General features: G+C 38.7%; 1 protein-coding gene across 1 annotated transcript in view; it reads left to right on the top strand.

The window, feature by feature from the left end:
• LOC127522230 (protein NLRC5-like) overlaps positions 1–25,369 on the top strand; it is a 159,905-nt gene that overhangs the window by 126,928 nt on the left and 7,608 nt on the right. The window contains exons 25-33 of the mRNA XM_051911974.1: positions 2,202–2,375; positions 2,729–2,902; positions 3,306–3,479; positions 4,268–4,438; positions 6,050–6,223; positions 14,570–14,743; positions 15,129–15,302; positions 16,339–16,500; positions 17,302–17,415. Of these exons, the coding sequence (XP_051767934.1) occupies positions 2,202–2,375; positions 2,729–2,902; positions 3,306–3,479; positions 4,268–4,438; positions 6,050–6,223; positions 14,570–14,743; positions 15,129–15,302; positions 16,339–16,500; positions 17,302–17,380 (1,456 nt within the window). The 3' untranslated portion in view covers positions 17,381–17,415. The remainder of the gene's footprint in view (positions 1–2,201; positions 2,376–2,728; positions 2,903–3,305; positions 3,480–4,267; positions 4,439–6,049; positions 6,224–14,569; positions 14,744–15,128; positions 15,303–16,338; positions 16,501–17,301; positions 17,416–25,369) is intronic.

Genomic DNA, 25,369 nt, shown 5'->3' with positions numbered 1-25,369 from the left:
ACCGCAGCTGGGTTAAAGGGTAAAGGAGCAGCATAATCTGGCCTAGACATTAAGGTGGGCTGTGCAGTAACTAGCGAAGCCGATGACCTTGTAACTATGCTGGGCTGGGTTATCTCAGCAGCTGAGGTGACAGAACTGGATGGGGGTTCAGCTACTGAAGCAGTAATGTGTACAGCAGGTAATACAGGGGAAGGCATTACTGATGACACGGGTATAAAGTTAACATGGCAAGGGGTAGAATGACTAGGCATTACTTAGGCAGATGATTTAAGATCATCGGTAGCAGCAACTCTGTGTTGTTTAGCGCTTACCTCAGACAGAGGATCAACAGCACGGCTAGACTGTGAATCAGGAACATTAACATCTTGAGATTCCTGTTTAAGAAGTGCACAAACATATTTAGCAGCCTCAAGCTCATTTCAAACTTTTTAGAGATGCCGCCGGGTCTCTACTTGCTTAGCAAGCAACTCTCTAGCCTTAGTGGCTTGTTCCTGTCTATACTGCGCTTCTCTAGCCTGAGCATCAAGTCTCTCACACTCTTTATCAACAATGGCGTCCTCTTCAATCTGCTGTTGAAGTCTAGAGTCTTTAGCCTTTCCTCCAACATGGCAGCTTGAAGATCAGAGAGTCCATGTCTGGGAGATCTGCGTTGCGCACTGCGATGGGATCTGGATGAAGTACTGGAAACCGTGCCAGAAGAAATAGACGCGTGTCTTGATGGTCTGGATGGTCTCTGCGAAGACGAATCAGCAGGAGGTGGCTCTGGATGTAGGTTAGGCGGGAGCTGGACGTCATAATCGGCCAGATGGACAGGAAGGTGTCTCTCTCTTGGAGGGCGAGGTCGGACAACAGGCTCAGTTGCACTGGGAGTTTCAGGATCCATCTTGAGGCACACCTCCGGCTCAAAGGACCATATACGAGTGTATGGGATGTTCAGGGGGTTCAGATGTAGTGCACCAAAGATGGGGTGTGTATGTTTCCGGTAAGAGAAACAGGAGAGAGAATCCCAGTTTAACTTGTTTCATCAAAGGAGGTTTGTATATGTTACTTCACACATGTGGTCTAATAAACAGAAGAGAAACAAGGAAAACCGTTGTAAATATATCAGTAAAATGACACAAACATGCGGTTATTAAGTAATAGATTAATTAACATACATGGTTTAACTGTGTGCTGATTATATTAATAAATAATTAAATAAACAATGGCAAGCAGATGGCACAATCATTGTGTATGCTCAATATTACAAGGAAAATATGCAACGTAATCAAATTCAACATTTTTCAAACAATATTGAACAACTTGGGTGATATGTAACTATAAGTGAACATAGTATTTAGATTTTAATAGAAATACACTTATTTTCAAGCTCAAAGTCCGATATGAAAACGTTTTGGTTTCACTTTGTGACCCAGTTTCAAATTCATATTCGTAATTCAGCTGCCGATTCTGCATGTCCACGCCTGACTGAGCTGTGTATGCTACATACCACGTGTTAGGGCTTTCTCACACTCATGATAATGGAGAATACAATAACACTGTCTTTAATCACAAATCTAACACGTAGGAGAGATAAAACACAACCACTTCAACATAAACAACAGAACAATAAACAGACAGAATTTAAGAGTTTAAATACACAGACAGAGTAATCAAGGTAAAACAGAACAGCTGCAGGAACTAATTAACAACCAAGAACACTAACTAGGGAACACACACAGGCAGCAACACCATGATAATAAAACACAACAAAACTGTTACACAAATAGATTATTCTGAAATGTTACATTTGTACTGGACTAATGGTACTTTTCACTGAATCTTCTTTTATTAAGCAAAATGTGTATTTAGAGATTGTAAATTACACTCTAAAATGACTTAATAACGATTCAAGTATAATATATTCTTGCATTAAAAATGTAAAAATACACCATTTAAATGTTCATTTTTCGATTGTTTCTATATTGATCCTATATATTAATCTAGAGTGATAAATTCACTTATTTTTGGAGTGAGGACGGATCCAGACTTGGATTGTAACTAGTATCCTCAAATGATCCTGTCTTGGATTGTTCGTTTATATCATTAAGTTTCCATGTTTTTGCTGGTTTATTAGTGACTGTATGACATTTATTCATGATTCATTTAACTTACACATGAACTGAACATGGATTTGAGTCATTTTCTCTTTCTGTCTTCAGTCTGAGTATTTGCAGTATTACAGAGAAACAGTGTGTCATCCTGACTTCAGCTCTGAAATCAAACCCGTCACACCTGAGAGAGCTGAACCTGAGCAGGAATGAACTAGGAGACTCTGGAGTGAAAAACCTCAGTGATCTACTGATGAACCCACAATTCAAGCTGGAGAAACTAGAGTTAGTATCATTATATTGTACAGCAGTTACATTGTGATTGAAGTTTATTTATTTTAAGACAGCAGGGCTTATGTTTCATTCTTTATAGCAGTGCACTTTCTGGGTTTTCCCTATTGGTCACATTTAAAAAAAAAAAAAAAAAAAATCTAGTTATGCAGAAATCTGTCTTTTCAACAGAGAATAAAGAATAGAGACATCAAATGAATAGTTAAAAATGAAAGAGAAAAAACAGTATCTTCCAGCACACAGAACTAGTGTAACTGGGTTTCAGAACAGACTAACTAAATGCTGCTGAAACTCTTCAATAAGATGATCATCATAGATGTGAACTATTGTTATTTCTCTGTCTTCAGTCTGAGTAGATGCAGTATTACAGAGAAACAGTGTGTCATCCTGACTTCAGCTCTGAAATCAAACCCGTCACACCTGAGAGAGCTGGACCTCAGTGAGAATAAAATAGAAAACACAGGAGTGAAGCACTTATGTGAAGTACTGAAGGATTCACACTGTAAACTGGAGAGATTGAGGTCAGTAACATTCTTCACATACAAGAATCAAAATGCTTAAAATCACTTTAACAGTTTAAACTAAACCACTTTATACTCAATATCTCACAATGAGTCTGAGTTGAAGTCTGGACTTTAATTAGGTCATTCCCAAACTTTAATTTTCTCATTTTTCTCATGTTGTGAATCATTCAGATCAAAGACTTTCACAGCTGTACAGTTTTAGATAATTGAAATCTTGAAAGTGATGTTGATGTCTAACATATTAAAGTTCTCTGTGCCTTTTGTTTGCCTCCATATTCAGTTGTCAGTTTCTGCAACTAACTTTCAATACATTGATACAAAGAACAAATTTTCACTCTGAGGATTTCTGTTGTTCAGGTTTAACTGATTAATCATCTGAATGTTTTCGTTCCTGTTCTAGACTCTCTAACTGCAGTGTAACAGAAGAAGGTTATAAAGCTCTGGCTTCAGCTCTGAGATCAAACCCTTCACACCTGATAGAGCTGGATCTCACAGGAAATGATCCTGGACAATCAGGAGTGAAGGAGCTCAATGATTTACTACAGGAACCAAATAGTCAACTGAAGACACTGAGGTGAGACGGGATTAAATAATTATCAAAATGAGTTATATGCAGGCTAAATATTCATTACAAATATATTTTAGTTTTACAATAAGCTGGACAATTTGTTGCATCAGAATGATCAAGATCAGATCAGATGCTGCAGGTTCTGACATGATGATGATAACCGTCAACACAGTTTAGTTGTGGTTCAAGCTACAGGTCAAATAGACATTATGGGTCAGTATATGTGCTATTCTGGAGTATGGTATACCTTGACAATTAACATGCACAATTTTGTTTTTGTGCACACTTCTCATTAAAAATTCTAGATAACCTTTCAGTCAAATTGTTTTCTGAACACAATTGTTGTCCATCAAGCCCAGATTCACTGTATCTCTACAGCAGGTCTATGAGTCTCCAGATGTTCACAAACATGTAGTTTCACAAGCCAGTTTTCTCTGCTGATGTTTCTCACTCCTCCTGCTTAAAAGCCAGAAAGATCTTGAGGCCTTAATTTCACACTCTGTATTCATACTGAAAATCATGATCTAGTGAGTGTTTGCCCTTCTGCTCTGTGGGACGTTTCTGTTCTTATAAGTTTGCTTTAGGACTGAATGTCGCTCTAGCTTCTTTTAAATAACTCTATTAGACTTTAAGTATTTATATATTTATTTGTGTATTTAAATGTTCAAAGAAAAGTGTTACATCTAAATGACTTACTAGAGCTTGTCTTTAGAACAATAATTGTTTTTTATCTTATCAATCAGTTTTGTAATGCAACAGACATTTAGTTGAGAACTGAATTGACTCTTCTGCAGGTTTTTAAGTGCTACTGCAGATGAAGCCTGTCAGTATTTGAATAGAGTTGTGGGTAAAAACCCGTTACTGCTGAGAGAGCTGAATCTGAGTGAACGTGGACTAGGAGACAGACGAGTGAATCAGATCGCTGCTCTACTGCAGGATAAACACTGTCAACTCAACACACTGATGTGAGTATTGTTCATTTATTTAAAATATTACATTACTTTTAATTGTAATGTTACTGTAGCTGATAATAATATTTCCTCACGTATTTGAGGCTTGTGTCGAGAACGTCAGGTTCTTCCCGCCGGAGCTCTGTATCGAGGCTTGTATTGTTTTAGTGAAATGACATCACCGGTGATGATCAAAGCCTCGTTTGAGTGAAGTGCTTCAAGGTGTTCACTTTTGGCGGAACTTTTTTTCCCTCACGTGTTACACAAGCACTTCCACTTCTCTCTGTCCAGTTCACCTTAATCACTTTCACTTTTTTTTTCTCCGGTTTAAAGAACTTTTTTTTTCTCGTATGTTCAACAACAGCATTGCCCAGTTACAAAATTATGAAACATTATGAAACAACACTGAACATAAATACTTCACAGAACTACTTATTTATTTATTTATTTATTTATTTGTGTATGTTAATGTATCATGAACCATGTAACACATTTCGGCGCTGTCAAACCCCAAAAAAAGTTTTTTCCTGCACCATATTTCCATTGACCAGCATGTGTCTCTGCGTACATTCAAATCCTTGAGAAATGATCCACTTTTCAACACATCTGTCTGGAAAGCTTCAAAGCTTCATGAAGCTTCATCTCACCACCACTACTGTATTCAAATAAACATGAACTAAATTAAAATAACAAAGAAAGACTTGACTAAGGAACATGAACATAAACCTCACCGACAGCAGTTACAGGGAACAAAGCCAGACTAAAGACAATGATAACATGAGGGCTATATATACACACAGACACTAATGAACAAACAAGAAACACCTGAACACAATGAACCAATGAAAATGTGACACATAAAACAAGGAACCAATCAGAACATGACACATGAACAGGGGGAGCACATGGCAAGATCACATGAGGAGCAAGACTGAGAGAATCATACAAAATAAAAGACATGAAAACATAAACTAAACTAAACCCAGAACAGACGTGACACTGCCTCACGGTGCAGCACTAAAGCAAATGAACTACCTTTTCCAAAACTTGTTTGATTGTCTTCTGCTTCAGGAAATACTTTAATTCCTTAATCTGTTAATGTTTGTTTATACAATTATTCATTGTTCATGTTCGTTCACAGAGGATTAACTAATGTTAACAGAAAACTTGTGTATTTAAAACTGTATTATTAGTAAATGTTGAAACTTACATTAAGGTTATTAAATGCTGTACTAGTATTGTCCATCATTGGTTCATATGAACTAATGTAGTTAATGTTACAAATGAAAGCTTATTGTAAAGTGTTAGTGAGTCGACAATGTGTCTGAAAACAACCGACATAAACATTTGTCCCAGTGAGCAAACCAAGGGTGACATTGACACAAAACAACCTTAAATATGATATGAAATAAATGTGTAAACTAACATAAATAGATAGACGATTTCAACCTTTGTATTGTTACAATGTCGGTATTATATTTAAATGAACAATGTGTCGTCTTTCTCCATGTTACCTGCACCTGGATATCCCTGTTTATTTGTCAGCAAAAGTCTGCTGGATGAAGCTAAACATGTTAGTTGATCATCATAGATCTGAGTCATTGTCTTTTCTCTTTCTGTCTTCAGTCTGAGTGACTGCAGTATTACAGAGAAACGGTGTATCATCCTGACTTCAGCTCTGAAATCAAACCCGTCACACCTGAGAGAGCTGAACCTGAACTGGAATAATCTAGGAGACTCTGGAGTGAAAAAACTCAGTGATCTACTGATGAACCCACAATTCAAGCTGGAGAAACTGGAGTTAGTATCATTATACTGTATTTAGCATTTAGTTTATTTTAAGTCAACAGGGCACAAGTCACATCATTTGTAGCGCTGCATCTCCATCTGAAGAAAGATTCAGAAATGGTTTTAGTTAAAGGATTATTTTACTTTCAAATGAAAATTAGCCCAAGCTTGACTCACCCTCAAGCCATCCTAGGCAGGGACATGCACAGACATTTTGGGGGGCAGGGGCTCAAGTGGGAAAAAAGGGCACTTCTCATAATTATTTATTTAAAAAACTAATAAACAAAAGGTTAAATATATTAACACGATTCCCTTACCAATTTATTTTAATTCCCTCACACTCACGCAATTGTTTCATGCTCCACAGATTTCTACAAAATAATCAGTTCACACAGAGACCATTGTCTTCTTTAGTATTCAGTAGGTTTATCACAAGAGCAGGCAACAGCAAATGAAACTATGCCACAATGTGCGTGTTTTCTACACTACTACTTTTAAGTAGCTATATATTTAGAATAAATGACTGCACCAAGGAGAGGGACATAGTTTCACTAATAATTTGTTTATTTTGCACAAATCAATACATCGTTTTAATTCTTTTGGTGTTATTGGAATACTTCTTTCATGTAGTGGACAATTTTAGGATTTTGGTCTATTTTTGCTTCCAAGTCTTCTTTTACTGTAATGGAAAGAAAACTTCCAAAATACACATTTAGATGGTGTTTGTTTTAAGCCTACTACTCTCCGTCTGTTTGCATCTGTAGATTTCTTCTAAATTAAACGAAACAACCTAATCTGCATATTTAAACATATCAAGGCCCGGTTTCACAGACAGGGCTTAGACTAAGCCAGAATTAAACCTTAGTTCAATTAAGGTATTTAAGTAGCTTTTATAAATGTACATCAGAAAAAAAAAAAAAAAACATTACTGGTGTTCATCTTGAGACAAAACAATGGCACTGATTTAAGGTATGTCAGTTCGAGTTGCTTTCAGTTAAAACAGCTCAAACATGCATTTTAGTCTAGGACTAGCTTAAGCCCTGTCTGTGAAACCAGGGGCAAGAGTTTTCCCCCCTGAAATGTTATAAGTACATAATATATATTTTAACAAATGCCTGCAGAGGGCGCCAAAAGCCTGGTGATTGTTGTTGTTACACACACAATCAAATCCTTGTTTTTGGCCAACCAGCATAATTATTAAAAATATAATATTAGTTAAATAATAATAATAATAATATTAGGTCACTTCTTTATGATAGAAATGCTACAGCCACTGTAATTTCTTCAACAAGAATATGTGGACATCAAAACATGCTCACTCAGAGCGAGGGTTTAAACTTCTATTGATTTATTCTCCTGTGTAAGCGTAGATTTAAGAATGAAAGCATTATGCAATGCTGTATTATGATTTTTAATTGGTTTTAATAAACGTGCATCCTTAGAAAACTGTCTAATAATGTGGTTCATGGATTCGCGTCCGTGGAATGCTCTTCTTCCGGTATTGACAGCCCAACAGATATCTTTACCATGGTTCAAAACGCAATGTATAGCACATTAAAATAATTGAAATTATAATATGACATAAATTGCATTAGTATCAAATCAGGCAGATACGTTGCTGGTGGACAAATTATTAACGCGGCGTTAAACACTTTTAATATAATCTCACCCTTAAATAGCCAAAAATTTCACATGTTTGTGAACATACATAGGCTACCTGAAAAAGATGTACGGGATTCATCTATGGCTTTTTCTTTTTCGCTTCTCATCGCCAGACAGCTGTTGTCTTTTCCCGGGCATAGTTGTCAGAAGTTGTCAGCCAACAGCAAACACGAGGTGGAGCGGGGCGCGCGTGCGTGCAGGAATAAATGACGTGTCGTGGAGGGAGGGCATCTGAAAGCCGACCTGGACCTGAAATATAGTATATTTTTTATTCAGTAAATATATTTGTTTGACAGGGAAGCTGTGCGCAAACAGGAATATATATTCATTTATTAAAAAAAAAAAAAAAAAAAAAAAAAAACATCCCAGAAAAAAGGGGACTTTGTCTCAAGGAAGAAAAAGGGCAGGTGCTCAAGCCCCCTTTTATATCTATGTGTGCACGTGCCTGATCCTAGGTGTATATGACTTTCTTCTTTCTGATGAACATAAAGAAATATTAATAAATATCCTGGCGCATCCAAGCTTTATAATGGCAGTGAACGGGATCAATGAGTATGAGCTGAAGAAAGTGTCTCCATCCACATCCATCCATCATAAATATGTGCACCGGGGACAATACATTTTTTAATTTTGATTTTTTTTTTTTTTATACATATATTATTACATTAATAATTATGATTTAGTTTGATTATTAGGATTTTTGGTCTGCTTTTAATACAATTCACCAAAAAACTATTATACTATTAATGATGTTCGACTTCGCCAGTCGGAGATCACTAAAATTAACATTAAAGAGGTGTGTGAACTTGCAAGTACAATGTCAGAAACAGTAATTTGTTCTGGCCCCTAGACCAGAGTGATGAGATAGTTAGCAGATTATCATCACTCAATGGCTGGCTGTGTAAGTGGTGTCCGCAGAATAATATAGGTTTCATAGACAATTGGAAAAGTTTTTGGGGCAGACCTGACCTGAAAGAGATGGTATTCATCCCTCCCGGGATGGTGCTGCTCTTCTCTCTAGTAATATGAAACATAGTCTTAGAGCTGAAACATGACAAACTGGGGCCCAGGTCAGGAAGCAGCAGACAGACTGACTAAACCGACCGTCTGCTAGCCATCTCACGTCACAGAAGTTAGATAATTCCCAACACATAGAAACTCTTTCACCTAGATATTATCACATAGAAACTGTGTCTGTACCCCAAATTAGTAAATACAAAAAACGTCCAAACCCTTTTAAGGGTAAAAATCTAATTGATGTTAAACAAATAAAAAAACAGAGATAATACTGATAAACAAATGATACAGCTTGGGTTGCTGAATATTAGATCCCTTTCTTCAAAAGCACTTATTGTAAATTATATTATCACAGACAGTAATCTAGATTTGCTGTGTTTGACAGAAACCTGGCTAAAACCAGACAATTACATTACTTTAAATGAGTCTAGCCCTCAAGGTTACGATTATCGACACAATCCTCATCAGAAAGGCAAAGGGGGAGGTGTTGCTGTAATTTATAGTAATATCTACAGTATTACTCAAAAGTCCTTCAAATATAATTCCTTCGAAGTAATGTAATGTTATGTAAGTTGACATTTGTGCTGGCTACTGTATACAGGCCACCAGGGCACCATACAGACTTTATCAAAGAATTTGCTGATTTTCTATCGGAGTTGGTACTAGCTGCGGATAAAGTCCTTGCTGTTGGTGATTTTAATATCTATGTAGATAATGATAAAGATGCATTGGGATTGGCGTTTACAGACATTCTAAACTCTATTGGAGTTAGACAACACGTGTCAGGACCCACTCATTGTCGTAATCATACTTTAGATCTAATATTGTCACATGGAATCGATATTGATGCCGTTGAAATTCTGCAGCAGAGCGATGACATCTCAGATCATTATTTAGTCTTGTATATACTACATTTAGCCAAGGCTGCAAAACCGCCACCCTGCCATAAATATGGTAGAACCATCACTTCTACCACTAAATATTGCTTTATAAATAATCTTCCTTAGCATACCAGACAGCTTAGAAGACCTTGATGTTGCAATAGAAACTATTGACTATGTCTTTTCCAGCACATTACACAGTTGCTCCTCTGCACTTAAAGAAAATTAAGGAAGCTAATCCAACGCCGTGGTACAACAAGCACACTCAGGCCCTTAAGAGAGCTGCCTGAAAAATGGAGCGCAGCTGGAAGACAACAAAACTAGAAGTTTTTCGCATTTCGTGGAGAGAGAGAATGATTGAGTACAGAAAGGCCTTAAAAAATGCTAGATCTACTTATTTTTCAAATCTCTTAGAAGAAAACAAACACAACCCTAGGTATTTATTTGATACAGTGGCTAAATTAACAAGAAATAGAGCTTCAACTTCTGATGTTTCCAAACAGCACAGCAGTAATGACTTTATGAACTTCTTTACTTGCAAGATTGACAATATTAGAGAGAAAATTATAACAATGCAACCGTCTACTACAGTATCACGTCAGACAGTGCACTGTAGTGTCCCTAAGGAAAAATTCAATTCAATCGCTTCTTTAGGAGAGGAAGAATTCTCTAACCTTTTAAATCATCAAAATCAACAATGTGTATGTTAGACCCTATGCCGACTAAGCTATTGAAAGAGATGCTTCCAGAGGTCATATCCTCTTCTTAATATCATTAATTCATCTTTATCACTAGGATACGTACCGAAAACTTTTAAGCTGGCTATTATTAAACCTCTTTTTTAAAAACCACAACTTGATCCTAGAGAATTAGTCAATTACAGGCCGATCTCAAATCTACCTTTTCTGTCAAAAATACTAGAAAAGGCAGTTTCATTACAACTATGTTCCTTTTTAGAAAGAAATGGTATCTGTGAGGATTTCCAGTCAGGATTTAGACTGTACCATAGTACTGAGACTGCTCTCATTAGAGTTACAAATGATTTGCTCTTATCATCCGATCGTGGTTGTATCTCTCTATTAGTGTTATTAGATCTCAGTGCTGCTTTTGACACTATCGACCACAATATTCTTTTGAATAGACTTGAAAATTATGTTGGCATTAGTGGAATTGCATTGGCATGGTTAAACTCTTATCTGACCGTTATCAGTTTGTAGTAGTAAACGAAGAGATGTCATATCGATCACAAGTGCAATATGGAGTACCGCAAGGCTCAGTACTAGGACTGTTGCTTTTCACTCTGTACATGCTACCCTTGGGAGATATCATTAGGAAGCATGGCGTTAGTTTTCACTGTTACGCTGATGATATTTTGTGCCAATTCACAAAATTAATGGAATGCATAGCTGACATAAAAAATTGGATGACCAGTAATTTCTTACTACTAAATTCAGAAAAAAACAGAGATTCTAATTTTGGGACCAAAAACTTCTTCACGTAATAACCTAGAATACTGTCTAACACTTGATGGCTGCTCTGTTAAGTCTTCGTGTGCTCTTTGATACCAATCTTTCATTTGAAAGCCATGTTTCTAGCATCTGTAAAACCGCATTCTTCCATCTTAAAAATATATCTAAACTACGACATATGCTCTCAATGACAAATGCGGAACAGTTAGTTTATGCGTTCGTGACCTCAAGGCTAGATTGCCGTAACGCTCTACTGGGTGGCTGTTCCACTCGCCTGTTAAACAAACTACAGCTGGTCCAAAACGCAGCAGCTAGAGTTCTTACTAGAACCAGGAAGTATGACCATATTAGCCCGGTTCTGTCAACACTGCATTGGCTCCCTATTATACATCGTATAGACTTTAAAATCTTACTACTTACTTACAAAGCACTAAATGGTTTAGCTCCCCAGTACCTGAGCGAGCTCTTAATGCATTATAATCCTTCACGTCTATTGCGATCCCAGAATTCTGGACAGTTGATAATACCTAGAATATCAAATCAACTGCAGGCGGCAGATCCTTTTCCTATTTAGCACCTAAACTTTGGAACAGTCTCCCTATCACTGTTCTGGAAGCAGACACACTCTGTCAGTTTAAGTCTAGACTAAAAACACATCTGTTTAAACTTGCATACACATAAACCATTATCTACTTCTATAATTCAAATCATGTAAATTGTTAGGCTGCATAGATTAGGTCAGCCGGAACCAGGAACACTTCCCATAACACCTGATGTACTCGCTATATCATAAGAAGAATGGCGTCTACGCTAATATTAGTCTCTCTCTGTTTATCCCAAGGTTTGCCGCAGGTTGTTAGTTGTGATCCACGGACACAACTAATTTTTCTGTATTATGCGGACTAGACAAGTAATTTGGCAAATATCACTTTTTTAAAAAAAGACCAAGCTTCCACGCACATACACACTCAAACACGCAAACCTATAGACTAAACACGTAAATGAACGGCAAGAATGCATTAAAGGTATTCGGTTTCATTTAAGCGGCCCCTAAAGTAATAATTAACAATTTTTACAATGGAAGTGATTCAATCAAAAATCAGCTTTAACTTGATAAGAATTTTCCTATTGTCACTGTGAAGCTGCTTTGAAGCAATACGTATTGTGAAAAGCGCTATATAAATGAAGATCACTTGACTTGACTTAATAGTAACCATTGTAAAAGCAGTTCAAAACAATATGCCTGTTATGTGACTTTACAAAAGCACTTTACAAAAAATAAAACAACATAAATATAAGAAGATGAGATAAATAAAACGGCATTTAACAAATGTTTGTTTTCATTTTCACACGCTGTTTATACTTAGGCCCTATACAACTTTTTTAAACTTAAGTATTTTTAACTATTATTTTGCATTTTAGACACATTTTAAGCACCAAGTGTATTATTATTTACTTTATTATTACTATTTTATATATTCATATCTGATTCTTCCTTCACCACGTGATATAGTTCAGATGTGTGTGTGGAAATGATGCGTTGTGACTGTGAAACTTTTAGAGAAGTTTAAAATTGTGCAAAACAATCCCTCGCCCTGTTGAGGCCCTGTTATAAAACACATACAAACAGTATTACTTTAATTTAACATGAATAGTTAGTATGTTACTACATTGAAACCGTTAACTATTTTTTTATTAGTGTTTATTATGGATGGATGTGGATGGAGACGGTTTCTTCAGCTCATACTCATTGATCCCGTTCACTGCCATTATAAAGCTTGGATGTGTCAGGATATTTATTAATATTTCTTTGATTGTGTTCATCAGAAAGTCATATAAACCTAGGATGGCTTGAGCGTGAGTAAAGCTTGGGCTTGGAAAAGCCAACTTACTGAAATGCTTTTTAAACTTATTTTTCTGAGACTTAAATTTCTGACTTTAACTCCTCCTAGAAGTTTAAAGCCTAAACTACCAAATTCGACTCAAACACATACAGACTGTTCTGACTTAGTGTGCTTTATCTTTTCTAACCAATCGGACTTACGGTTTTCCTAAAAATGACTATTAAAACTCGGAAAAATCCCATTGACTTTCACTGATGGAATGTTCAGATGAGCCACGACTGTTCAAACTCCAACTGACAAAATTCACATTTAAACACACTGAAGCCCATTAGACTCAATTAAACTGACATTCTGTGAACTATTTCTAATCCATTGAAACTCATTCAAACTCATTTAATCTATCTATCTATATTGACCATTTCTATCTATCTATCTATATGACCATTTCTATCTATCTATCTATCTATCTATCTATCTAAATTACTAAACTGAAACTTAAACTTTCAAACTGAAAAGCTTTTAAAACTACTTCAAACTTTCTGGCGAGACTTCTTCAAGCCAACTTAAAGTTTGTCTACAAACTTTTTTATCTAGTTTTCATTTGAAAGTGAACTAATCTTTTAACAGGTTTGTATGTGTATCAGTAAAAAGAGCATTAAACTTTAAACTTTGTGGCTGTAAAAGTGTTTCATATGCTGGAATCTGACAAATCTCTGCTGTGAAACAAGACAGAAGTGAGAACAGACTAAAAAACAGTGTAACAAATTGTCATGAATGGCTGGTTATAATGAAGCTCACGACGATGAAGAATACAATAACACTGTCTTTAATCACAAATCTAACATGTAGGAGAGATAAAACACAACCACTTCAACATGAACGACAGAACAATGAACAGACAGAACTAAGAGTTTAAATACACAGACAGAGTAATCAAGGTAAAACAGAACAGCTGCAGGAACTAATTAACAACCAAGAACACTAACTAGGGAACACACACAGACAGCAACACCATGATAATAAAACACATCAAAACTGTTACACAAATAGATTATTCTGAAATGTTACATTTATACTGGACTAATGGTACTTTTCACTAAATCTTCTTTTATTAAACAAAATGTGTATTTAGAGATTGTAAATTACACTCTAAAATGACTTAATAACTGATTTAAGTATAATATTTTCTTGTATTAAAAATGTAAAAATAGACCATTTAAATATTTATTTTTCGATTTGTTTCTATATTGATCCTATATATTAATCTAGAATGATGAATTCACTTACTTTTGGGAGTGAGGACGGATCCAGACTTGGATTGTAACTAGTATCCTCAAATGCTCCTGTCTTGGTTTGTTCATTTATATCATTAAGTTTCCATGTTTTTGCTGGTTTATTAGTGACTGTATGACATTTATTCATGATTCATTTAACTCACACATGAACTGAACATGGATTTGAGTCATTTTCTCTTTCTGTCTTCAGTCTCAGTGAATGCAGTATTACAGAGAAACAGTGTGTCATCCTGACTCCAGCTCTGAAATCAAACCCGTCACACCTGAGAGAGCTGAACCTGAGCGGGAATAAACTAGGAGACTCTGGAGTGAAAAACCTCAGTGATCTACTGATGAAGCCACAATTCAAGCTGGAGAAACTACAGTTAGTATCATTATACTGTACAACAGTTACAGTGAGATTGAAGTTTATTTATTTTTGAGACAGCAGAGCTTATGTTTCATTTTTTTTGTAGCAGTGCACTTTCTGGGTTTCCCTGTTTGTCACATTTTTATGCTTTTTTATCTAGTTAGTAATTGTTGAATTTCCAGCATTTGATACGATGTACTGATTGTGTACTTGCCCTTTCAACAGAAAATAAAGAAATCAAATAAATAGTTAAAAATGAAAGAGAAGAAACAGTATCTTCCAGCACACAGAACTAGTGTAACTGGGTTTCAAAACAGACTATTGGAAACTAAATGTTGCTGAAGCTCTTCAATAAGATGATCATCATAGATGTGAACTATTGTTATTTCTCTGTCTTCAGTTTGAGTGAATGCAGTATTACAGAGAAACAGTGTTTCATCCTGACTTCAGCTCTGAAATCAAACCCGTCACACCTGAGAGAGCTGGACCTGAGTGAGAATGAAATAGGAAACACAGGAGTGAAGCTCTTATGTGACGTACTGAAGGATTTACATTGTAAACTGGAAAAATTGAGGTCAGTAACATTCTTCACATACAAGAATCAAAATGCTTAAAAGCTGCAGTCCGTAACTTTTTTTGGTTAAAAATGATCCAAAATCAATTTTTGAGCAAGTACATATCCAACCAGTGTTCAAATCTATCTCCTTATCTTAGCCCGATTAACAACGGTAAGCTTGTATTAATGTTTTATAATAAGAGCGACCTGGTGGATTTCCGCGGGAAATTAGAGCATGCAGCAGTTCATCTTTGCGTCATTACGTCACGTCTGGAAAGAGTCCAGGTTAGCCAGCTTTATAATGTGAGGATGCTTGTAGCTGTAAACGTATCATTTTGATGCCAGATTGTAATCCAGAAAGGTCTAAATGACAGTCATTAGTGACAACTGGAGATTCACCCATAGTCAAAAGCAAAAGACTTTGGTCTGCGGAGTGGCTACAGAAACTGAAATCTACAGGTAACGCTAATGCACACTAAATACACATAGTCACGCAATGCTAATGTTGTAAACATTAACAATTTGAGAACAAAGTATAACAGTAATAATAATTTGCATGGTTTGACGTGATCCAAGCAAAGCGATCGTTTGATTTAATCATCATTGGCAGCACGATTTATTGTAGGCCTAATGCTTTTTTCCTCAGTTGATCAGAACAAAAGTGGCAGAAATGTTACTTACTTGTTCAGCTGATATTCTCCAGTGAAAATTCTTATATTGGTCATACTTTCAAGACGTAGAATCTGTGATTCTTAAGTACAGTATCCACACCGGTGCGGTGACTGACAGCAAACATTAGATTCATCCGATGAGGAGCCGTGCCGATGCACAACGCACGTAACAATAACAATTCCGCATATGACTGCAATCGCAGGTTTCAAACAGAGATGGCGACAGAGGAAAAATGCCGGACTGCAGCTTTAAACAGTTTAAACTAAAACACTTTATACTCAATATCTCACAATGAGTCTAAATTCACGTATTTGTGCAAAATTCTTCACATTAATGATTTGTTGGTAAGATAATCTCTCTTCCTCTGTTTGTGTCTTTCTAGTCTATATAACTGTGGCATTACAGATGTTTCTTCTTTAACTCAGTCTTTGACTAACTCAAAAGCACTGCAGTTTTTAAAAGAGCTTGATCTGAGACACGATATGATAGGAGACTCAAAGCAGCGGCTCAGAGACGTGCTACGAGACTCAAACTGTGTCCTGAGGTGAGGAAACATCACTGTGATATTAAAGAGATCTTCATTTACCTTTGATATGTGAACAAACCTTTGAAATATTTGTGAAAGGAAATTATCATTAAACTTTATTGCAACAAAGGGTTTGTGTGAGAACAAAAGTTGAAGTTGTTATTAAAATGTTCAACACAAAGGAGGAAAGAGAACAAAAGTCACAGCTTTATTCAACAACACCTGCTTTATTAACTGTGTCAGTAGTGAATCATTTCAGTTTGAAAATAGACTTGGTCAGATTGTAGGAAAACGCTGCACTCCTGCTAAAATCAGTGCGTTCAGCTTCAGCTCACAGCCGTCCAGCCTCACATGAGAAATGTCTCTGTCTCTAGTGTGTTTTTACTTTGACAAGCAACACATCACTCTACTTTACACTCACTTTACTTTCAGTTATTTACTAAGAGCCCTACAAACATGTTTAAACTAGAGGACAAACTGTTTTAACTAAAGGTTTTTGTTTTAATTCAGATTATCATTTGTATTTGCTCCCTGTGGTTTATTCCATACGCTGTACACTCATTAGTTTCTTCTTTACAGTCACTCAATAGGAGTCACACCAACACAAACAAACAAACAAACATAACGTGATTCATGGTTTAAATGTATTATATTTAAAACACAAATATCTCTACAGGATCATGTAAAGTCAGTAATTAATCTGATTAAAGGAATTTAATGTAACTTCTTTTTACTCAAAAACAGTAATTGAAATATAGTAACTAATTTGCACTTTTTCCACTGAACACTGATTGTTTTCTCTTCTGTTTCTCCTTACAGAGTAGATAAGGATCAATCACCAGACGTCTCTGAACAAGTTAAATCACCAAAAGTCTCTGATGGATGCTTTATATTATAGTTTGAAATCATCACGAGAGGAACAGTAATCATCAGGTGATCCACAGAAGAGTCTCACTACTGTGTCTATGAGGAGAAATAAATGTGTGATTAATGTGTAAATGTGTTTCATACAGATGGAAGAGACTCAGACTTTACAATGAAATAAAGCTGCATGTGTGTTAGTGTGATGGTCTTGCCTGGGTGGTCTTTCTGCTGAGCTGCACAATGGAGAACACGTGAAAATAAGGGAAACTGCATGGAGAATTAAATGACTCCCACAGCATGTCTCATTATCTCTGCTGTTTATTTAAAACAGTATTTTCTTTTTTAATCTTTTTAAATCAATTAAATCTTTATGCGTTGTGATCGTATAGTGTATAAAATGTTGCAGTTTGACAACTTCAACAGACATTTCAATGAATTGATTACAAATAAATGAAAAACTGAACAATTCAATTAAATTGGATCGGAGGGTAAACATCCCCACCTAGCAGCGAACATATACAATTCCATTTGAACAATTAATTAATACGTTAAACACATTAAAACAACACATCTTACAACATACCTGCACAATGGAGAACACGTAGAAATAAGGGAAACAGCATGGAGAATTAAATGACCTCTACATAAAACAAAGACAATGCACAAATTAATTAAGATAGGGCCTTGTAATACAAACTAAAAATAACTCAACATAAAACACCACATTCGACGCCAAACACATATCAACAGTTCCATAAGTAGTTCATTGCAGGATGAATCTGCAATAAAGCAGTTATGTGTTTTTAATCATTTTAACTTATAATTCTCCGGCTGCTGAAAACGTGCGACTTACCCACAACATGTTGTTGTGTTCATAGTTAACCACAAGGTGGCAGTGGAATGTTGAAGTGTTGAAGTGCTGCTTGGAAAGGAGAACGAGAGGTGATATGTTCTAGAAAGACAAGTTTGGCATGTGTTAAATAAAAGAGCATCGAAGGAACCACTCCGGTCTGGTGTTTAATACTTCAATACACAACAATTGGCGACGATGGTTTCCGTGCCTACGCCTGCATCTTTTCTGCCATGCAGTGGAGAGCCTGCGATTCCTTTTGCTACCTGGCGAAAAATGTTCGAAAATTACTTGCTTGCTATTAATGCTACAGGAGACTCATGGCCGGATGCCAGGAAAGGTGCTATTCTACTACACAGTTTAGGGACTGAAGGCCAGAGGCTGTTTTACACGTTTCCTAATACTGGAACTACATTTGCAGAGGCAATGTCAGCGTTGGAGGATCATTTTGTCCCAAAGGTGAATGTTGTGGTCGCTCGACATCGCTTCCGCCAGCGTTCTCAACGCGCTGATGAGACCATTTCACAGTTCCTGTCTGCTTTGCGGGACTTATCTTCATCATGTGCTTATGGTGACATGGAAAGTGAAATGCTGCGCGATCAGCTGGTCGAACGATCGTATGCTCCAGCAGTGCGAGACCGACTCCTGCTTGAACCATCATTGACACTTGACACCGCTATTGTTATTGCATGTCAGGTGGAACAAGCGCTCTCTAATTCGGACGTGCTCACAGCACAAAGTGCAGTTCAGGCCGTAGCTTCTAAACCCTTTCATCGGAAGGAGCGTGATGCACATTCTAACGGAGCAAAATCTGTGGCTGATACTACACGGCGCGCGAATCGCGCGTGTTACCGTTGCGGAGCTACAAATCACCTCGCTAATGCTGCCAATTGCCCAGCTGCTCGAGCCAAATGCCGTACTTGTGGTAAGACCGGACATTTTTCTAAAGTTTGCCGTTCTTCTAAGGACGTTCGGGAAGTGGTCCCGGACGTGGTTGTTCTTTTGACTGATACTGTAAATACCTCTGCAGACAAACTTTTGTGCAATGTTCATGTTACAACGGCAAATGGTGCTTCTATTGAGACTGAATTAGTCGTGGACACAGGCTCTTCAGTGTCAATCCTGCCTGTGGCTGTGTACAAACGACACTTTTCGGATTGTTCACTTACTGCTCCCAAAGTGAAACTGGTTACATACATGAAAGAGGATATCCCCGTACTAGGATGTTTACATGCGGACGTTTCACTGAATGAAAAGGTAACCACCGCTTGTTTTTACGTTGTGAAAGGTGGCTCTGCTTTGATGGGCATGGACCTAATTCGAGCCTTGAACTGTTCTTTTCACTTTGGTACTGTTACTGCCCCTAACGACCTACTTGCACTCGTTGGTGAAACTATTTCTGCTCCAGATACTTCTGTGGGGTGCGTGAAAGGCTTTGTTCATAAGCCTACAGTCAAACCTGATGCTACTCCAGTTCGACAGAAGCTTCGTCGACTTCCATTCTCCGTTCGACAAGCTGTTTCTGCAGAACTGGACTCATTACTGCAAAATGGCATAATTGAGAAAATAGATTCTTCCCCATGGATTTCGCCTATTGTTGTCACCACGAAGAAAGGAGGTAAAATACGTCTCTGTGTTGATCTGCGCGAGCCAAATAAGGCCCTGATTGTTGACAGCCACCCTCTGCCGCATATGGACGAACTGTTGAGTGACTTAAGAGGCACATCAGTGTTCACTACAATTGACTTAGCGGCTGCTTACCATCAGCTTACCTTACACGAGGAGTGCCGGGACATCACCGCGTTTATTACGCATGATGGTCTCTTCAGGTACTGCCGGGTTCCATATGGCCTTGCTTCCGCGCCATCTGCGTTTCAAAAAATGATGGAAACTGTCCTGAAAGGCATACGTGGGGTGAGGAACTACCTGGATGATATTATAGTATACGGTGCCACCCAGGAAAGTCATGATGCGACGCTGCGCTCAGTCATGCAGCGCTTGTCCGACACAGGACTACAACTGAACTGGGACAAGTGTACGTTCAGCCAGTCATCCTTAAAATTCCTTGGACATGTCATTTCCAAACATGGAATTTTCCCAGATGAGGAACACAAGTCCGCGATCATTGAGGCTCCTGCGCCACACGATGTTGCTTCCTTGCGCTCATTTCTGGGACTGATTTCATGGTACAGCAAGTTCTTGCCGAACTTCACTTCTGTTGCTGAGCCGTTGCGTGCGCTACTTAGAGATGCGTCAACTTCTAAATTTGAATGGACTGTGTCTGCTGAACGCAGCTTCAAAGAGCTGAAAGAACTGCTTTCTGGAAGTCAGGTGCTTGCGTTGTTTGACCCTTCCCTCCCCACTATAGTGTCGACTGACGCTTCTGACTATGGATTGGGGGGGGTTTTGACACAAATACACCCAGACCGTGTAGAGAGAACTGTAGCGTTTGCTTCTAGAACCCTTACTGCTGCTGAAAGGAAATATTCTACGGTCGAGAAGGAGGCGTTGGCTTGTGTCTGGGCCGTAGAAAAATGGCGGCCGTATTTGTGGGGTCGACACTTTACGCTCAGAACTGATCATTGTGCGCTCACTACACTATTGGCAACCAAAGGCATTGGCCGGGCCGGTATGCGGGTCGCCCGGTGGTCGGCACGCTTGCTTTGCTACACATATGACGTCATCTACCGACCTGGACGTCTTAATTGTGCTGCAGATTGTCTATCCAGGCTGCCATTACCGACAGGAAATGATAGTGCTGCTGTGGAACCAGAGATGGTTGCTTTCGTTACTGGACTGCCTACATTGTCTGTCGAGGATTTCATGGCTGCTTCGGAAGCTTGTCCTGAGTTAACCCAGCTGCGCTTGCGAATCGGGCAGGGCTGGCCGAAAAAATGCTGTGACCTGGATCCTGTTCTGGTGCCCTTCTTTCGCATTCGTGATGAACTGTGTGTGGATGGTGTGCTAGTGAGGAGAGGTGAACATCGTGTTCTTGTTCCTTCTACATTGCACTCTAAGATGATAAGCCTAGCACATGAGACACACCAAGGAATTGTCCAGACGAAACAGAGGCTGCGTGAATTATTCTGGTGGCCTCAGATGGATGCTCAAGTACAGTCGGCTGTCTCTTCCTGCTTAACGTGCCAATTGAATGACAAATCGGCTAAAACAGCACCGGCTCCGCTTCAGCCTGTCAGCCTGCCATCTGGACCATGGCAGAAACTAGCGATCGATATCGTTGGACCTTTTGAGAGAGGACCTTCTGATTGTCGTTTTGCCATTTGTCTGGTGGATTACTATAGTAAGTGGCCTGAGGTAGCATTTTCTCAGAATGTCACTGCTGAGGTGGTCACATCATTCCTCCAATCAGTTTTCAGTAGAGAGGGAAATCCACAGTGTGTTGTGACTGATAACGGGCCTCAATTCCTCTCCAGTGTGTTTGCAGCATTCTTAAAGGAGAGAGGAATAAGTCACATGCGTAGTACGGTCTATTTTCCACAATGCAATGGGGCTGTGGAGAGGTGGAACAGAGTCCTGAAAGAATGCATCCTCTCTGCGGAACAGATGGGGAAACCATGGAAACATGCAGTGACTGAGTTCTTGCAAAGCTACAGAGCTACCCCTCACAGTACTACAGCCGTTTCACCTTCTGAGCTTCTCCATCATCGCAAAATGCGTACAAAGCTGAATGTTTTTCCTGTTGGCCCCAAAAGCGATAAATGTGCTAGAGTGAAAGAGACTGTGAGTAACAAACAGTGCAAGAGTAAAGAGTACACTGACAAAAGACGTGGTGCCAAGTACCACACTTTCAAACCAGGAGACCAGGTGAGAGTGAAACAACCTGGGCATGTGAAGAAGGGTGTTTCTCAGTTCTCACCACCACTGAACATTGAGCAACAAATCGGAAAGAGTACTTTCGTTCTGAGTGACAAAAAGAAATGGAATGTATCGAAACTAGCTCGCTTTACAGCCCCTGTTACCACACAGAATGAGAACTTGCAAGCACCAGTGACATTTAATCTCAGGAAAAGTAGTAGAGTGCGTAGAATGCCAACGTGGTTGAAGGAATATGATTTAAAGTGAAGTGAAGTGAAGTTGTACATGCATGAAAGAAAAAAAAGTAAAGAAAACATGCATCTTTGTTTTGGTTATGTCGTGAGCTTGTGAACAGTTGTAATTGCTTAAATACTTAAAACTGTGCATTAGAAAGAGTAAAACAAGGTCAGTTACATTGGTTAAGTTGTTGTGAGTTATTAACAAGTACACAGTAATTTTACGTGATTTTGTTACCTTACAAGAGTAACTTTGTTTTGAATACTAATCTGTGATATGAAGAATCTTTCAAGTAAGAGGGGAAATGTTGTGTTCATAGTTAACCACAAGGTGGCAGTGGAATGTTGAAGTGTTGAAGTGCTGCTTGGAAAGGAGAACGAGAGGTGATATGTTCTAGAAAGACAAGTTTGGCATGTGTTAAATAAAAGAGCATCGAAGGAACCACTCCGGTCTGGTGTTTAATACTTCAATACACAACACATGTCTCATTATCTCTGCTGTGGGCGGTCCCTATTTCACGTGCTAAATGCCATCACGCAGCAGACAGATGGTGCTGTCCCCATTTATGCATCAATTTAACACTTTTACACACAGTTACATGCACCCCCCTTAAATTATGCTAAACTGGGGAAGCGCCTATACAGTTGAAAACTTAACACAAGAACTAGAAAAAGGGGAGGGAAAAAAAAACAGAAAGATGACAGTGTGAATGTCCTTGACACATTTCAACATAAATGTCAATTACAAAATTCCTCCATAGGAAGTATGCAAGTATGGACCGGTACCAAAATCCACTTAAGATAGACTTAAAGAGATGCCCTAAACACCTCTCTTTACATACACAATTCAAGGATAGAAATGACTTCTTAAAAGACAATCTCAACTCAAAATGTCAAAAGCCAACTTATAAGTTACCCATGAAAAAGGCTTTTCACCACATGAAAAAGAGAAACCACTGAAGGTGATGAATCATGCACAAACTAACTATTCATCTCACAGATCAATCTTTGTGGAGGTTTAATGGTCCTACCAGCCCTAGTACTAATTGTGTCTGTATGAATGATTTTTGGTTGATTGCAAATTACAGGGTCAACCCTGTTCCAGATACAGTTATTGACTACATGTGAAAGTGGAAAAACTGGCAGGGTCAAAGAGTGCTGAAAGGAACTCTGATCTAACTCATCGTCAGGAGGTAGTCCTTCATCCAACAAATGCGGGACGTCACTTCCCTGTTCAGTGCATACAGAGCTACTACGGGTATCAGAGTTTGCTTTTGAATTGAATTGAAAGAACACTGAATTTCAGACAAAACAACTGAGTCACTGTCACTATCAGGGCAGCAGTGTTGATCAGACTGCATAACCCAGTGAGCTGTTCTCTTATCACTCTCGGGATGATCAGGCAAGTCCATAGTTGAATCACTTGAATGGGACTTGGATGGTAAATCAACTCCATCTTTGTACAGAAAGTTAACAGGGAGTAAGAGATTCCTGTGCACAGTCTTTTCTCTGCCTGTTTCAGTGTCTTTTATCCAATAAACATTAATGGGTGATCTCACTGACATCACTTCATAAAGGCTGGACTCCCACTTGTCTGCGATTTTCCGTTTGCCACGCTCACCACGGTTCGCCAGAAGGACTCTGTCACCAACGGTCAAAGGTGATCCTTTCTCTTTACGATTGTAGATCCTTGCATGCCGAGCTTGCTCAGTAGAACTGTGCTTCTACGCAATTTTCTCAGCTTCGCCGAGATCACATTTGAGCCTGGATACGAAATCTGAATATTTCACAACAGTATCATCCCTGAGAACATGTTGAAACATCACATCGATTGGAAGATGTGGAACTCTCCCGAACATCAGATAGCAAGGCGCAATGCCTGTGGTCTCGTGAACAGTGCAGTTACAACAGAATGTCAGCATCTGCAAAGACTGTGGCCACTTGGCTTTGGACTGGGGAGGTAAAGCTCTTATCATGTTCCCTAAGGTTCTGTTAAAGCGTTCTGTGATCCCGTTTCCCACTGGGTGGTAAGGAGTGGTGTGCAATTTCTTGACACCTGACATATTCATCAACAACTTAATTAATTTGCTCTCAAAACTTGGACCTTGATCTGAATGCACTCGCCGAGGGAATCCGTAAACACAGAAGAGACCATTCCATAGATGATGAGCAACCTGTTTTGCAGACTGGTTCTTGCAGGGAAAAGCATAGGCTAATTTAGTGAAATGGTCTGTTGCTACCAGAACATCCACACTCTTGTCACCCCGCTCTGCTGTCCAGAAATCGATGCAGATGAGCTCCATCGGCTCAGAGGTATGCATGTTCTCAAGTGGAGCACAATCTTTCAGTTCAGGAGTCTTTCCTACAATACATCGCGTGCAGTTCCTTACATAATTTTCTATGTCATGTTCCATGCCTATCCAAAAGAACCATTGTCTGGCCAATGAAAGAGTCCTGGAGTGCCCTTGATGACCAGTTGCATCATGCAGACCATGAAGCACTTGTTGTTTCAGAGCATCTGGGACAATGAATTGATGCAACTTTTTGTTCATTTGATTGTCTCTTTTGACTTTGAAAAGCATGTGATCTCTGATGGTAAGTTTATTCCAATGCTTGAGAAGCTTCAGGACAGTACGAGGCTCACTAGCACATTCACGCTTGTCAGGACGTCGATGTCTCTGAACATAAAAGAGTGCTCTACTCACAGCGGTGTCCTGTTCTTGTGCAGCTGAAAGTGTGCTCACATTGAGTGTGGCAGTCTGGTCCACATCAAGGAAGTGTGGAATGGATTCTGCACCCCTGACATTGACCGCCAACTCCAGTCGCTCCAGAAGAATCGTCAGCAGGACTCAATAATTGACAGTTCGTGGTAAGTCAAAAAGAATCCTGGATGACTTGATCTACAACTCCATCAACCTGACTGAGCAAAGACTGGTAAGGTTCAGTTACGATCCGATGGCTTACACTGGACTGGACAAAAGGTTCCCTGCTCAATGCGTCTGTGACTATGTTCTTAGAACCGGGCACATATTTCAGGTCGAAGCTGAAGGCAGCTAACTTTGCAACCCAGCGTTGCTCGCAAGCATCGAGTCTTGGCTTGGTGAGTATGTAGGTGAGGGGA

Source organism: Ctenopharyngodon idella, chromosome 2 (genome assembly GCF_019924925.1).
Source record: "Ctenopharyngodon idella isolate HZGC_01 chromosome 2, HZGC01, whole genome shotgun sequence".
Taxonomy (NCBI): Eukaryota; Metazoa; Chordata; class Actinopteri; order Cypriniformes; family Xenocyprididae; genus Ctenopharyngodon; species Ctenopharyngodon idella.
Note: the sequence above shows the minus strand (reverse complement) of the source record. Positions and strands in the feature narration are given on the sequence as shown.